A 16,098-nucleotide genomic window follows, 5' to 3' on the forward strand; every position below is an offset into this window, starting at 1 on the left:
AGAATTTTTCGACCACACCTAATGTACTTTTTTAGGGGTTTATTGGAAGGATTATTGGATTTTGTCAACCTCATCCCTTCTGTTTTAATGACCCCTACCCACACGAAACGAAATGGAAAGCTTAGAGCCTGAAGCCACGGCCGCCCGGGAGATTACATTTTGCTTTCGTAAGCGTGACTGCTTTATACTACCCTAATCATCTGGAATGACATAAATAAATAAATGTTTGAACCTTGCACAATCTGATCCGCGATGATTTGCCATTTTCGCATGAAACATGATTTTAAAAAAAATCTTGCTTTGGTTAAAGATGACGCTGTCATGTCGCGCAATACCAGACTCGTACCCAGTCTTTATTTGCTGCTTTGCGCACATCCACAGGAACCCAGATGGAAAAAGTAACAAAAATGATTCCGGTCCGTCACTCAAACCGCATCCTGACCGTCATGCACCGTGCACTTCTCCAACCTCAAAATGCATTGCGCGGCGTCTGTGAACGAGACCGTCGCAATACTCGGCGTAAACGTGCACCCGCTAATAATCCGCCTGCAAGCTTACATGTTAGGCTTCTCGTACAAAACAATAGCAACAGTGGGTTGTTTGTTTTTTTTATTAAGAAATCATTTGCAAAATATACCATTTACCACTGATGAACAGTGCCTATAAATGCTTTAGAACGGACTTCCATCTTGGATGTATCAAAAAATCAAGTTGAAAATTGTGAGCAAAACGGATGAAATGATCTAAGAAATGGGATATGGGCTAAACAGTTCGGGACTTCATTTAACATACTCCTCTTGTAAGAAGTCACAGTGTCAAGAACGCATGAATATCTCATTCAAATGTCAACTACTTGGTGGTGGTATCCAACAAAGTGAAGTCCATATAAGACTCCATGGAACAACGGTCAACACAAGTGGCGATGGGGAGGACCTCTACTAAGTAGTGCCTTTACAGGAAATAAAGCTTGTCTGCTAGCTTCAGGCTTGGCTCCTTATGGAGTGACTGGCCCACCAGGAATGCCAGCTTGTGGGCGTACTGGCATGGTGCTGGTACACGCACGGTTCCCTGATAAGAAACAATGGTAATGATCACAGAGAGGGGGTTAGCAATGAGAATATTTTGAAATTAATCTTTTTGGCTATAAAAGAAAATGGTGCAAACTGGCTTGTGATGTTGCTATCTATGCAGATATTCATGGGATGAGATCAAGTTTGCACAATTTTAAAATAAGATTGGAAACAATTGATTGGGTAGGATGAGGACGCTTAAAACACAACTACAGACCAGCATAATGGAACCTGAAGATTTGAATCATTACATCGAGAATATTGTTTGATTATTTGGACATACCAGAAATGGCTACCATTATAATAGAACGTTTTTCCGTAAGCAAGGTTTGAGATGCTGATGAGCTTTCAGGGCTCACCAATATGGCAAAACAAATAATTCACAGCGCATTTCTAATTCAAACGTGTCATGAACGCGCTTATGGGCAACCACGAAAAGTATTTCAAGAAGTCAAGAAGTATTTATCGTTCTACTGAATATCCTGGAAGTTTTAAATCGATAAATTTCAGCAAAAATCTCAACCTGCAATCCTGATTACACTCATCTACTCATTTGCATATTAGTGAGCCCTGAAAGCTCATTAGCATCTCAAACCTGGCTTATCGGAAAACTTTCTAATGTATGACAGGACATCTCATTGATAGTATAGTAAAGCTTGAAACAATGCTATTTTATCTACTCTTGTGTGACTTAGACAGCTGGCACATGTTGGCATATTTTCACAGGGTTTTCTAGTACAACATTAATTGCCTAGAAGAGGGAAACCTACCGGCCAGTTGTAGTAGAGATGAGTGAGCTTGTAGGAGAGCTGCTGCCAATGGTCTGGGCGCAGTCCAGTGGTATCATGGATGACATTATAGTGAGTGGGGGACACTGTTCCCTGTCTCACTGATTGACTCACAATAAAGAAGTCAAACCTAGAGACCAAGATGATACAGTTATGAGTGCGTGTTCAGGTTGATTATAACAACACCAAACACACTTTGGCCAAATAAAATACCAAAACCAGGACTAGGGCATGTTGACAAAATGCTCAGTCAAGCTGAAACATACCCACAATGCAAAAAAAGGCACTTTTTTATTACTTCTTTGATACTATTCATCAAAGCCCTAATAGTTTATCTCTGTCCAAAGCTAGCTTACCATTCAGATCGGGTGACTTCCTTGTCAACAACTGTGCCAGGGGGTGGGTTCATTAGGTTGCGCATGTCAGGGTCTCGCGCCTCACGCATGAACAGCCGTGTCTGGATTCTCTTCTTCACTACAGTAAAGCCAAACTTTGGACTGAAAAAAAAAATAAATAAAATAAATCAGAGTTACACCTCTGCCAGACAGTCATCATCATTATATAACATTATTACACACTAAAGGTTACTCTTACATAACTCAGTCACTTTCTTGGTATTGCTCACGTGTTTTACATCTGATAACAATATTAGGGTTGAGAATTACTTGAATAAGCCATGGCACGCTTTTTGACTCAATATTGTACAAGAAACTATACCTAATACCCAACATCAGTGTACTTACTCATAGCCATCCTGGAACTGCTTGAAGGTAGAAAGAATCTGTGGAACTTCATGCTCAATGACAGCACGTAACTGGCCATCACCTACACCATCTCTGAACACTATGATCTTGTCTGGAAGGACGCCATTGATCTGCTGCCACTGACGCAATGCAGCTGTAGATAAGAACAACAGTTAGAACTAAAGTGCAAGTTGCATGATATTCTCCCACCGGTATGATTATTTACATGATATATTAAAAATACACATTATAAAAATAATTCATATTAGATAACAATGCAAAGGAAATGGCTAATTCCATGTTATCAATTTTTGCTAAAACTGAAATCAAGAACAGATGACAATTCTCCATCAAATGCTTTCCATTAGCACAGAGCAAAACTTTCAATTGCGTGTTCAATTTTGCACTAAGTTCAATGGTAAACAAAAATTAAAGCACATTATTGAACACATATCACATTAGAATACTTTCTGATGCAAAGATCTAGGTAAACAATGGCACTTACCAGTCATGCACACCTTCAGGCCATCTACCAGCTCCTGTCCACTGTGCTGGAAAGTACATCTTGAATAGTACCTAGAACCAAAAGCAAACATTAAAAAAACAAGATTTAAACCGTCCTGTACCAGCCTTCAGAAAAACCTGCTTATTTCCCTGAACAAAAAAAAATCTAGCTCCACATCCCAACGAGTAAAGCTTTTGCAAATTCAGCTGTAGCATGAAAAAGAAGTGACCCATCAAATGAGCTCTTTTGGGCATCTCCTAGCAACCGAAAAATAGAACAATGCCTTGTAGTGAAATCACTTGTCCTGTGCGACCACCATGTTGAATTCTTAGAGACCGGGTAGTGCTTTCAAGGCTTGGTAAAGAAAGATAATTAAAAAACTTGACATGATAGTTCCAGAATTTTGGAGTCTCACAGTGGAGATTTTGCCATGTTTCGAGAAGTACACTCCCTCTTGTCTGGTGAGAATGAATTATCTACCCACTATAAGCCTGCTGTATGGATAGAGACTTCTTATTTTTGTGATAACACCTGTATAATAATATTTAGTTTGGCTAAATCAGGCAGGGTTGAATTCAATAATTTGACCATGTGTGAATTTACATGGTTGCTCTCATCTCAAAATACTCATTTCAGGAGGTCAAAATGATACAAAAATAACTTTTACTGGATCATACAACATCAACTAGGCAACAAGGATGATTAACCCAAATATTTTGCATATTATTTTGCTTCTTTGTAAACAATAGATTTGACTAACAAAATCCGTGAGACCGATTTGAGTAAATTCTATATTCCTCCATTCTTGGTAAAAAAATAAAGGAAAATCAACAAGTAATCAAAACTTTCAGTTGATAATACATTGAAGATGTTGTGAACTAATTATGAGTTTAGGAAATCCACGGAAAGCACCAAGATTGTGTTCTCTAAACATGAAACATCAATAGAAAAGTTCAACCGCTGCTGTGTTCAAAACACACACTTTGAAATCGTAAAACTGGTTGATAAAATGTGTTTGTTGAAATAAAGTCGTGGAATAAACTCATGGAAGGTTTTCAGGAATACATTTATTTCAAATATTGTATTAATTTGTGTATTTATTAAAAAAAAGTTTTGTCATAAGAAGTTGTGTTATGTTTCTTCTTTCTTCACTAAATTTGAGCTGATTTCAATAAACTTGTTAAATAATAGTCTAGTTTTTAATTTGTCATAGTTGTTTACAGATAAATTTGTACACCATCGAATTCCTCATCTTTTTTCTGAATAAGATGCACTATTTGATTTTATGTAATATTGTCTCGCAATTTACTACGCATATGTGTTTTTTTTCTGCTAGAGCGAATTTGCAAAACTTGTGAAAGCTCCCAGGGAGAGGGCAAATCACGCACGCTATTACCCCAGGAGCGAATAGGTTAATTTTGGTGCAACATTTCCATGCTGCTAGCCTTAAAAAAAATTTTTTCAACACTTGCATTTCATAAACACAATTTTTCGTAAAATGTAGGCTGTTTTCAAATTGAAAATCTGCTTTAGTGAGATTTGCATTCCCCAACAAACCAAAAAATATCTCTTGTCCAGAAAAATAACTCAAAAGTCAAGATCCCATAATGTAGTCTCCTTAGTGTTGTAATTACACCAGTTTGTTCTACTTGCCTTGTGCATGGCTTATTGAGACTAGCAACAAATCCTCCGACTGACCGTCCCTTCTGTGATGAGTCATGGTAAGTGTCAATACCCACAATCATCAGGTTCTTTAGCTGAAACACATACAAAAGAAAATAATACATTTTAATAGAGCCTTGATAACTAATTTCTCTTAGTAAGGTCAGATAATTATTACTAGCTTCACAATTTCCCAAAAAACCTTCAGAATTTGAAAAAAAACCTTTGCCTGATGTAGAGATAGCAAAACTTACAGGAATGTCGACAGCCCAGGCTTCCCCACCAAGCTTGCAGTTCAGCTGTATACCAATCTTAGTGCACACACTCATCAACATCTGCTTCTTGGACAGGGTACGGCTAACCACAACCTGTGATGGGACTAATAACACAAGTGTGATTAGGGGTATATAGGAATCATTTTTGCAAGTAAGGAGTGATCATCACACCACGATCAAGCCATGATTGTCAGACTCTTAGTTAGAAATCACTTTTGTGAGTAGGGAATTGAGGGCTTTTATAGGGTGAAATAGGATGCCCGTGGTACCGTGGTAACCTAGACTCACATGTGAAGCACATTTTTCGTATGAGAAAGTGCGCTATACATGACCAAAGATTACTTTTTTTTAATTGATAGCACAAGGGTGGGTGCTGGGGGCTGATCATATGGAAATGTACAAAAAAATGACTAGCTTTCTACCAAGGAAAAAAAGGAGGCTAGCTTTCTATCAAGGAAAACTGGAAGCACATTGATTTCTAATATTATATTTATTTGTTTAGTATAAAGATAGAATTGCATTATAAGAAGTTGAGCCCTAGTATATTCTTGTTACTAAATCTCAACCTACCTCCTTTCTCAAGACAACACAGCTTCTTGATTGAGTCATATCTGTCTTTGCGGTTGGAGGGCACAATGGTAACTACAATCTGAGGGAAGTCTGCCTGAATCTCATTGCTGAGAGCCTTTAAGTAACTGTCTGTTCTGTCGTCATTCAGTGGGACCCTAAAAAAGTATGTGTGAATATTTCTCATCCATACAACCATAGGAATTGCCTGGAGATAACAACAAGATACTCTTCAAGCAACAGAATAACTTTCATGTACATTTTACTTTTTAAATGCATCAAGCTACTTACATTCTTGGTTTCGTTGTGTTGATGCCCATAGGGCCACAGACTCTGGCCAATGTCTGCTGGAAGTCAGTAGCAACACCAGAGTCTCTGTTTGTGTGCACAATGACCCAGTTCTCAAGATTAACAGTGCTGTGAAGAGGTGCACCTCTAATCTCACGGGACCAGTCTGCAGACTTGGGATCATAGTTGGACTATGGGACACAAACAGTTAGTAATTATTATGTGTACTGCTATAACAAAGAGAGCAACAGTGTCAATTTACTTACTCCTTTGTTTTTCTGGAAGATCTTTTCACCAGGCAGGATTCTACCATCAAAGTCAAGCAGATTTCTTCCAAACTGAAAAAAAATAAAAGGTATTACATTGAGACCAGCCCATTGACCAAATTAGTTTTGCACCTGATGAGCGCTTACCCTGAGTCCCCAGCCTGAAAGTTCACCAGATGCATCTGGGTTGCTGTGACAGAGAGAAAAGCCTTGTTGGAAATTGTTTGTTAAATAAAGGATTGCAAGTATTCTCAGAGTAAAAGCCCTATTTCTAAAACTCTTTATACTGTTTCCACCACAAAAGCAATTACTTACTTGTTTATCTCAGAGATAAGCTTATTCAGGTCTTTGCTTCTGGCCTTGGGGTCCAATCTGGTGTGTACAGCCAGATCCTTCATCACGCTGAAGTCTGCTCGCATATCATCCGAGAGACCTGAAAAAACAACAGACCAAAATCAACAACAAACGCTAAAATATGATGACCTGACACTAGGCAGAGGGAGAACTTTTAATATGCATAATGTGGAGATTAATTGTTTACCTGTGAGGAAGCACAGCTCAGGTAAAAGAAGGACGGGGTCATCAGCCCCCTTTCTCTTGTCCTTGGGACCACCAGGCTAAAAAAGCAAAATTTGCAAAGTTAAATCTTCCAAAAACAATCACAAATCAAAGGCTGTCTGAACCAACTCATAAATGCAAATTTATTTTTCTAGTGTGCATAAAAAATATACAGGATACTAAACAAAGCATGAACACATCCAAGATGCTGAGAGTTTATAAAAATGTGATCAATAGCACAATCGAAGGGTACAATAGTGTAACAAAGACAAAAAAATAAAACTTCACTTAATTTGCCCTTTATTAACGGGAATACATTTATTTTGCTCACTAACATTGATGCATCATCAAATTTAATCATCCAGAATGAAAATACCATTAATTTGCACAAAATATTAATTACCCAGAATTCAATGCGTGTGTGGCCATTCATAGAATATACTTTGTACATTGTAATTATTGCAACGTGATGTAAAAATATAAAAAAAACTAAGGCCATTATTTTCTCCATGAAACACTGAATATGGTGAAGATTCCATCGCTAGAAGTTCTATAAAGTATGATGTTTCGCGCGGGTTGATTCCACGTGCGTTTGTAAGTCACGCAATATTCCGTTACGCAACATTAGAACTTCCTCCTTACCGGCCTCTCTCTATTGAGGTTTTCTATTGTTTAAAAGCCCTAGTTTATTTACGGGTCCACCCCTAACATTTTAGCAAAGGAAAGTCTTCGATCGAACAAGAAATGGCTGCCCTAGGGCACCTCAACCGCCATGTGTTTTTGAGCCATTTAACTTCGGCGCTGGAGCAACATAGTAAACTGACACCACTAAAACACAGAGGAAGCAAGGATGCAATAATTTTGTGTTCGGGGTTCTATAAATCGTGTTTTTTTTTACCGTTTCATGGCTTTGAAGCGGACTCACTTCGTGCCACACGGAAAGTCAGGATATGAGAACCATTGTGCGTGTGTTGATTCGGTCATGCGGGACTTTATTTTATTTTGGTGATTTGCTTTTTGGATATATCTGCCAACAGCTTTGAATAATTTAAGAGTGCAATTTGGCGTTCGGGGTTGCATATTCTCTGTATTTCTGAAGTGACGTTAAATCGTAGAGCGCTGGAATTTTTAACGATGTAAGTAAATCCTATGAGAATTATTGTAATTTTTTTTCTAGTGGAAATCCAGCAAATTTCCGCTTCAAACATCCATTTGTTTTTATTGGGCCATTCAACAATTTGAAAGCGTAACATGCATTGTGCTGATTTTATTTACCACAATAAAGGCAATTTGTTGCATTTGTCTACCTTTATTTTATTGTATATATGTAGTTTAGATTTAAAAATATTACTTACCTTGGAAATTACTTGATTTATGTTAACTTTTCCGCAGTTTCTTATATAATGCTGAATGATATTATTGTTTGTGTGTTACGCGTAACATGCCATTTAGCGTGAAATTTGAATAAGTTGAAATCGTTGAAAAAATTACAAAGCAACAAATCCTTCTAATATTTTTCATAAACATTGATTAGATATATACAAACATTTGTGCAAAGTTTTATTTGGATATTTCATTCCTTTCTGCGTTTTTTTAGTGCAGAACGACAGTAACCACTACTTGTCCCTCTCAATCGTGCTATTGATCATGTCCTTATACCTTTTTCTTTTCAATCGCAAAATCTTTAGCGAGGTCATGCGTTCGAGTTTTGTTTAGTTTAGCTGATTGGGAAGAATTGTGAAAAATTAATTTGTGGAAATCTATCCTCTTCTATTTTGTCCTTCTAACAGAGGCTGTTTTATTACCCTGCTAACAGAGGCTTTTTCCTGTCCCAGTTTTGGCTAGTCGCTTTTTCAGCACAACAAACAAACAAACGCGAAAACAAGGGACTCGAATCGGCAAGAACTAAAACAAAGAGAATTAACACAGAGACCCCTAAACTGTCCTGTACCGGCCTTGAGAAGTACCCTCAACCAAAAAAATTCCTAAATGCAAACTAAACACAACAAGATAAAGATACTCAGGCATCAGTCTAAGGGATAAATGGTCTTTAAGATATGCATCCAACCAAGGTGATAGCAACTACTCTTTAGCCAAGGTTCTTTGACAAATTTCAAATCAAACAAGGAAAGAAAAGCAAGAGTCACCCTTTTCAACAAAACGCTCAAAATACCACACAAGGAAGAGAGATCAGCAAACACAACTAAAGACACAAATAGATACCAATATTCTGATCCTCCAGGTCGATTTCCATAGCCTCAAAACACAATGTCCACTCCTTGTGAACAAGCTTGTGAAACCACTTGAATGCCATTATGGATTGCAAAGCATTCTGGGAGATCCGGGGAAAATTTCATAAGGGGAGGGCCAGTCAAAACTCCTCTCTCCTCCTCTCCCCAAAGTTAGATGGTTTTTTCACCCCGAAGCCAAACAAATCAATTCCAGGTTATACGGGTCCAGAATAGCAGTGTAAACAATTTTGGAACCAATTTGGTTTCAGAAAAGACAGCATTTAGGAGAGCGGTGGGATTCATCCAGGGCTTCTGGAATTACGTGGGGAAAAAACTCAAAATTACGCGGGATTCTTTGCTAAATTAAGTGGGTAAGAACACTAAAAGAACCAACAGCTGTGCACTTAAATGTTTTGTCTTTTAAAATTTAGCCAAATTAAGCAGGATTACGTGGAAATTTGTGGATTACGCAGAGAAAGCCAAATTACGCACTGATTCCAGAAGCCCTGTTCATTGGAAAATTATTTTCTCATCCAGGCAAAGCCAAACAAGGATAAAACACCACGAATCCACCTTTGCTTGCAAATATCCATAAGCACATCACTCAATTATGTCCTAGGACACTCTCCCAATATTCTCATAGCTGTATTTTTTATGAGAAATACAAGCAACAATCCACTTGTGCTTGCCACTGCGAAGCAACAAGGGATTTGAGATGTGACAGCAAAGCACTATTGGAAAGCTAGGATAACACTGACTAGATGCAGCTGTGTTTGACTTTAACAGGCTGTAAAAAAAAAACTCAAAACAGGGGGGAGGTATCTGTTTTCAGTCTTTTTTCACTCGTGTTACGAGTTATTGAGGGACTTCTGTGTCACACGATCGTCGGATCGATCATCCGTAAACTTTTTGTGGTCTTTCTGTGCTTTTGTAACACAGCAATTTTTAGATCTTCCTGTGAACTTCGGTGACCAACTTCCGGTTAAATCTTAGTACTATAAAAGAGCCTTGTCATCGACCTGTGACCTCTACGGTCATTACGTGTTATAGCCTTAAAGTATATAGAAGCTAGTTTTTTACAGAAAAGTCTTCGATGTGGGTTGAGCGTGCGCATGCGCCTTCGTCAATTGACGTCAATTGATCTGCTACGGTTCAGTTTAATTCAAGTTGTTAGTTTACAAAATAAGTAAAATGCTAGCAAAGCTTTTAATTCTCCTTCTTCTAGTACTTGAAGATCTCTGGGTTTTCGCGTTATTTGTCTGAAAGAGTGATTTTGCGCTGAAAGAGCGGATAGCCAAAGCTGCGACTTTTTAAGTCAGAGAAACACAAGGGAAAAGCCTCTGTTAGCAGGGCCTTTCTTTGCAGGGTAATAAAAGAAAGCCTTTGTTTGCAGGTCAAGAAAAAGTTGTTTTTTCCATAGTTCTTTTTTTATGTGCTAAATATCAAACAAAACTCGTTCAAACACGCTTATTCACCAAGAAACAATCAATAACGATTTTGTGAATTTCTAGAATGTTGACATGCTTAAAATACATACGACTGTAGCTTGATTAATTATGTCAGGTATTTAACTTCTGTTTCCGGAGAGAATAGGGTGAAGTTTGACATGCTAGCAAAAGCAGTTCGAGCGGTGAGATACCAATTAGGATAAAAACTAATTTTACTCAATGCCTCAGTGGTAAAGTGGTTCTGTCACCGAAGTTCGATCCCTACTTGTGGCATCTATTTTTTTTTTTTTTTTTACTTTTTATGATAATAATAAATAATCAAACTGTTCTTGGTGTTTTATCACATCAAAAAGAAAGGACATTGTTATGTACTCCAGCATCTTGGATGTGTTCATCCTTTGTTAAAAAATTGATCCTGTATATGTTTTATGCACACAAGAAAATAACTAAAAAAAACAAATTTGCATTCACGAGTTGGCTCACAGAGCCCTTTGATTCTAAACTCAGCTTAAAAATAGCCAGGAGTCAATGGGTTAAAAGCTTTGCTAGCACTTACTTTTTTTGTTTGCAAACTAACAGCTTGAATAGGACTGAACCGTAGAGGACTGACTGATGTCAGTGACGAAGGCGCATGTGCATGCTCAACCCACATGGAAGACTTTTCTGAAGAAACATGCTTATATATACTTTACTGTATTGCAAAATAACGTCCGTAGCAGTCACAGGTAGATGACATAGCCCTAATAGTACTAGGCTTAAACTGGAAGTTGAACACCAGAAGTATATACATATGATGTAAGGATTGATGTGTTGTATTCAACCATTTAACAAAAGTTTACACACATGAAGTTTACACATGAGTGATCTGACGATGTACCTCCACCAACACACCGCAATAAAAAAGGCACCAATGCTTCAATAAAATTTTGGCTTGTATCTAAGAATGAATGAATTTTTACTTACAACTTTCTTGGGCTTGCTGAAAAGGAGAGGTTGCTCCTGGTCTGTTATGGTAAAGTCATAGTTCTAATGAGAAAAATGAAAAGGCAAATCAAAAACAAATCATTAAAATGTGTTTTGCAGAAGGAGGTGTTCGCCCTCTGTGCAACTTTCTATTTCTTATGAGTCAATCTGTAAAATGACCCTTGCTATAGCATATCTTGCCTCAACTGTGCATCTCTATATGCAAAAGATTGAATGACGCCCTATTCAACAAATAGCTTAACTGTTTAACAAATGGATTGAGTATATACTTGGCAAAGGAAGTCAAGGATGGACAAGTACCTTCTTGTAGTAGTCATTGAACGAAATCTCGCCCTTTGGTGTGGTAAATGTACTGTTAGGGCGCTTGTTCCAGTCAATATCATCAACCCTGTAGGTCTTGTTGTTGTACCTAAATAAGAGTTTCTTCTATCAAACTCTACACTCCACATAACTAACCCAATGGCAGTTTTCAACTCTGCTCTATCCACATATTGTACATGGGTGGAATGCAGGGAATATCATCAACTAATTTATTACCTGGTAAGCACAATTTCCCCTACAAGCTTTTTGGCTGCCTCATCGTGGAAGTTGCCACGTCCTTGCATTTTGTTGTAGAGTTCATAAAGAAAATCCAACACTGTCTGCTTCCTGAGGACTTTGTGTGACACATCTGCACCAAGTAGGATGCTGTGTTCATATTTCAGGATGGATGTAGTGTAACCTGGCCACAGCTCAAGCCTGAAAAGGCAAATGACTATGATGTAAAAGACTAAAAGTGCTATAAATAAGGATAAAAGTAATAACTATGAAGTTCATTTCAACTTTTGCAGCTAAAAACTAAATGAATGTATTAGACCACCATATTTGGGTGTTATGTGTGAACCCACCCTGTGCACCTTTGCGCAAAACCCAACCCAATGTCTAAGCCTTACCCGTGCTTGGGGATGGCAATTGCATTCTTGATGTAGTAATAATTCCTTCCCACTTGCTTCATGTCAATGTACTTCAAAATCCTGAAAAGATAAGAAATTGCTTATTACTGGGATACCTGTGGTAGCCCAGTGATAAAATGCAACTGTTTTTGTACCTACTGCACTTAGTGTGCAGTAGCTACTATGTTGTCGTGTCGAAAAGGAAAAAGTAAGAATACGCCTGTGAGGTATGCTGGGAAAATTAGTCCTCGGATATATTTCGGGCTAAGATCATTTCGAAGCGCTATCACTTATAAAGGAGCAAACATATAAATAATCTAAAGTTTTTGGGTTCTTTCAAACAATCCCTACATATTCGCTACATACAAATTGTGTAAGATAGCTTGGATAAATAAACTCGAACACCGCTGTGTTTGACTCATGTTCATGCGTGATCAATTGTTGTGGGTATTTTATCTTTGTAAAAGAGAAAGTAACTGGAATTCGACATGCTCGACGTGCCCTTTAGAACGGTTCTATACAAGCAGTAATAAGATTAATTTTGTATCCCACTTTGCTAGCGTTGGCTTCATGGCTAAGTGGTTAGGTCGTTGCATTTGAATCCGTAGGTTGTGTAAAGTCATGGGTTCGAATCCTCCCCCACTAAATATTTTCTTTTTTTTCCCTTTTTTTAAATATATTGGAGTCTTATACCGTCTATACATTTAATAGTATGATAATAATAAGAAATAACATAGAAATGTATGATAACATTATAGTTGCATATAATTGCCTGCATTAGCTACATGCACGTTTTACAGGCCTATTTTTTTCTGCTCACGATATGGCCAAAGTTGCACAATAAACCAAGAACCTTTGTGCCATAGTAGCAGTTTTCATCAATATTTGTAAAAAAAAAATAGTGTATGAAGTAACTCAAACTTTTTTAGAGGTAAACATGTCAGTAGCCATGTGTAGTGTAAGATATGTAAAACTATTTTTGTATTTTAGTGCTGTGCGGTGGTGTTTTTTTTGTATTTTGGTCCTTTAGATAATTTATGTTTTCTTCTAAAATACCTTTATCCCTCATTGGATGTCATTTTAGTTTTATGGATCATTTTCAATGAAATCTAGAGCATTGAGTTATCTTTCTAGTGCTGTTAATGATATGTATATCAGGTGTGCACATCAATTTTTACACTGCAAAAGATAGGACAATCAGCCCCATCTACTAAAATGGAGCACACCTCAGTCCACCCCCACCTCAAGAGACTATGCTTTTTACCTTTCTTGCCCCAATCAGTGTTGTGATATGGCATTTACAATAAAAAAAAAGATTATACATATATTTTTATTATATCCAAAGGTGGTGGGCAGTAGCATCTTTGTCATACATGTCACAACACAGGGCCCAAACAAATTGCAGATCTCAGGTAACCCAATTAACCCTGCGCGCAGGGTCTATTTAGAGAAGAATGAACAACCCTTTATGAAGAGCAGATCATTGAAATATTACACAAGTTCAAACCACCTTTAATTCTAAGCAACCTGGCACAAAGACTAGAGAGAAAATCTGAAATCAGATATGATTTTGGCTGAGATTACAGAATTTTGGAATTGATGCTAAAAATCTTGGTAGTGAAAAACGTGGATAGAACTGCAATACCACAAAATATTTATGCCTAGTTTTGTTACTTTTCACATTCCAAAACAGTTCACACATGGGAATAGAAGAGTTTTGATTGTGTTGTTATGTTTACCTCTTGAGGATGATGTTGAAGAGATGCAGACATGTCGGACTATCAGCGGGTAACTCGTTTGTCAGAGTTATTGTGATTTCAACAGGCTCATCAGGGGTCTCTCGGCGAGTTCTCACGGCCATAATCTTCGTCACTTGATCCGGCAGCTTCTTTGGCAGGAAAAGCACCATTCCGTCGAACGCTCGAATATTCCCAAGGAGCTCTCTCTGCTCTCCGATGAGTGCAAATCGTGCTTTTTTGAAGTCCACTTCAGGACTAAAGGACACATTATACTGATAAATGGCGGCTTGGGGTCTCGTCTCCAAGCGAAAATAGTTGGAAACTATTCCTACTTTGGTCCCAACAGAACCTTCCTTGTTGAATCCGTCTCTCCTGGTTGTAGGCTCGGATCCGTATTCGCGCCTCTCTCTGCGCTCTTCGGGTTCAGCCCCACGTGGTTCCACTGACATCGCCGCCATTTGCTGAGTCGGTGGGGCTACTTGTTGTGGAGGAGGCTGGGGTTTCGGTGGTCCGACCCCCACAGCACCTGCTGGAGGTCCTCTTGATCTCCCTCGGCCTGGGGCAGGCTGGGGTTCTCCTGGTCTTCGCGCCGCATCGGCTCCTCCAGGCTGGGCGGCTTCGCTTCTTCCTCGCCCCCTTGCTCTCCCTCGGGCCCTTCCAGTCATGACCAAAACTTACCTAAAATTACACTGTAAAACCAAATTTAATTAGTCCATGCACACAAAACATACTGAGAAATGCTGTATTCATGTTTGAATCCTCATGTTTATTCATACTTCCTGGGATAACAGGTCCTTGTTGGGACAATTGAACGTTAATGGACACCACGGTTCCAATATGGCGGACGTGTGTTGTTTGTTTTGATCAGTTAGGTGCAGTGAGTAGCAGGTCTTAAAAACTTCCATAAAAGCAACAGCATTCTTTGGCTAACATATATTTGTAATGACAAAAGTTCTCAAACAGAAATAAACTATAAAATAAGTAAAAATAGCCATTTATGTTTTTACCACGAGCGAGACTAACGTTCACATTCAATAAGCAGGAAAATGGACGCAAGAGATGCGGCCAAAAAGAAAAAAATATAAACCAATAAAGGGTAAAACTATGAATAGCTTATTATTTTGATAACTTGAAGGGATTATTTCCCTACTAAGGAAAAACTGAATTCAACTCACCAACTCGTTGTGATGTCTCTCTCTCAAACGCTCTGTCTCTCACTATATCTCACGACTGAGAAAGACCACGAGTCAAAACGAGGAATCACGTGTTAGCAATACTCGCGTCTGATTGGTTTGTACTCTTTTGTGGTGTGACATTGTGACATGAACTGACGTGAGAGGGACAAACCACAGAACGACGCGCTGGAGAATAACTCAAAGCATGGTCTCTTGCTCAAAGTTAAATCCCTCCGAGAAGTAAACGAAAAATACATAGACTAGCTAACAGTTGATATCCGTCACACCAATGCATAGGAAAGGCGCTGTTCTAGACTAATGCGCTTGAAATTCCTCGCGGTAGAAACTAATTACTATGTGGCGGCAGTGATAGTATTTGCCACTTTCTGATTGGTCCGAAGGTTTACAAAGACAACACAAAAGCTACTCAGGCTTTTTACACATCACTTCTTTTATAACAATTAACAGTGAAATATATCAAGCTTCATATCCACAAAAGAGGTCACGGAAAATCAAATTTCCTGCATGTTTTACCTTGCAGTGCTAATCTGCTAATGCTAAACTGCGACTTTAGTTTTTTTTAGGGTTCCCGCTATTTTCTTGGTGGTCTTGGAACTCGTCATCACACGATCGCAATGGACGCTGGCTACCCCAAGAACAATAATGACATAACAGACAATGGGTAATAACATAATTAATAAATGCAAAATAAATAAAAAAAAAGTAATAAATAAACGACTACAAGACTTCACGATTACACGTAAAAAAAAATAACGCGCGTACACGACCATTACCATATAGAAGATCTAGCCTAGATGTTTAGTGTGTATCGCGCAAAAAAGTACAGCAAAGAACCAGGCTAGTCTA

At 38.3% G+C, this 16,098-nt stretch overlaps 1 protein-coding gene across 1 annotated transcript; it reads right to left on the reverse strand.

Annotated features, from left to right (window-relative positions):
* Window positions 1-592: 592 nt before the first annotated feature.
* Window positions 593-15,510, reverse strand: LOC5522388 (piwi-like protein 1). Its single transcript, XM_032367735.2, has 19 exons — window positions 15,232-15,510; window positions 14,057-14,745; window positions 12,318-12,398; window positions 11,923-12,123; window positions 11,686-11,794; window positions 11,365-11,427; window positions 6,706-6,781; window positions 6,480-6,597; window positions 6,312-6,354; window positions 6,165-6,236; window positions 5,902-6,089; window positions 5,614-5,768; window positions 5,023-5,147; window positions 4,760-4,863; window positions 3,107-3,177; window positions 2,602-2,755; window positions 2,215-2,355; window positions 1,841-1,988; window positions 593-1,068 (listed from the first exon to the last, which is right to left on the reverse strand). The coding sequence occupies exons 2-19, from the start codon at window positions 14,719-14,721 to the stop codon at window positions 952-954; spliced, it is 2,631 nt and encodes an 876-aa protein (XP_032223626.2). The 5' UTR covers window positions 14,722-14,745; window positions 15,232-15,510; the 3' UTR covers window positions 593-951.
* Between the last annotated feature and the right edge of the window lie 588 nt (window positions 15,511-16,098).

Source organism: Nematostella vectensis, chromosome 4, assembly GCF_932526225.1.
Source record: "Nematostella vectensis chromosome 4, jaNemVect1.1, whole genome shotgun sequence".
Taxonomy (NCBI): domain Eukaryota; kingdom Metazoa; phylum Cnidaria; class Anthozoa; order Actiniaria; family Edwardsiidae; genus Nematostella; species Nematostella vectensis.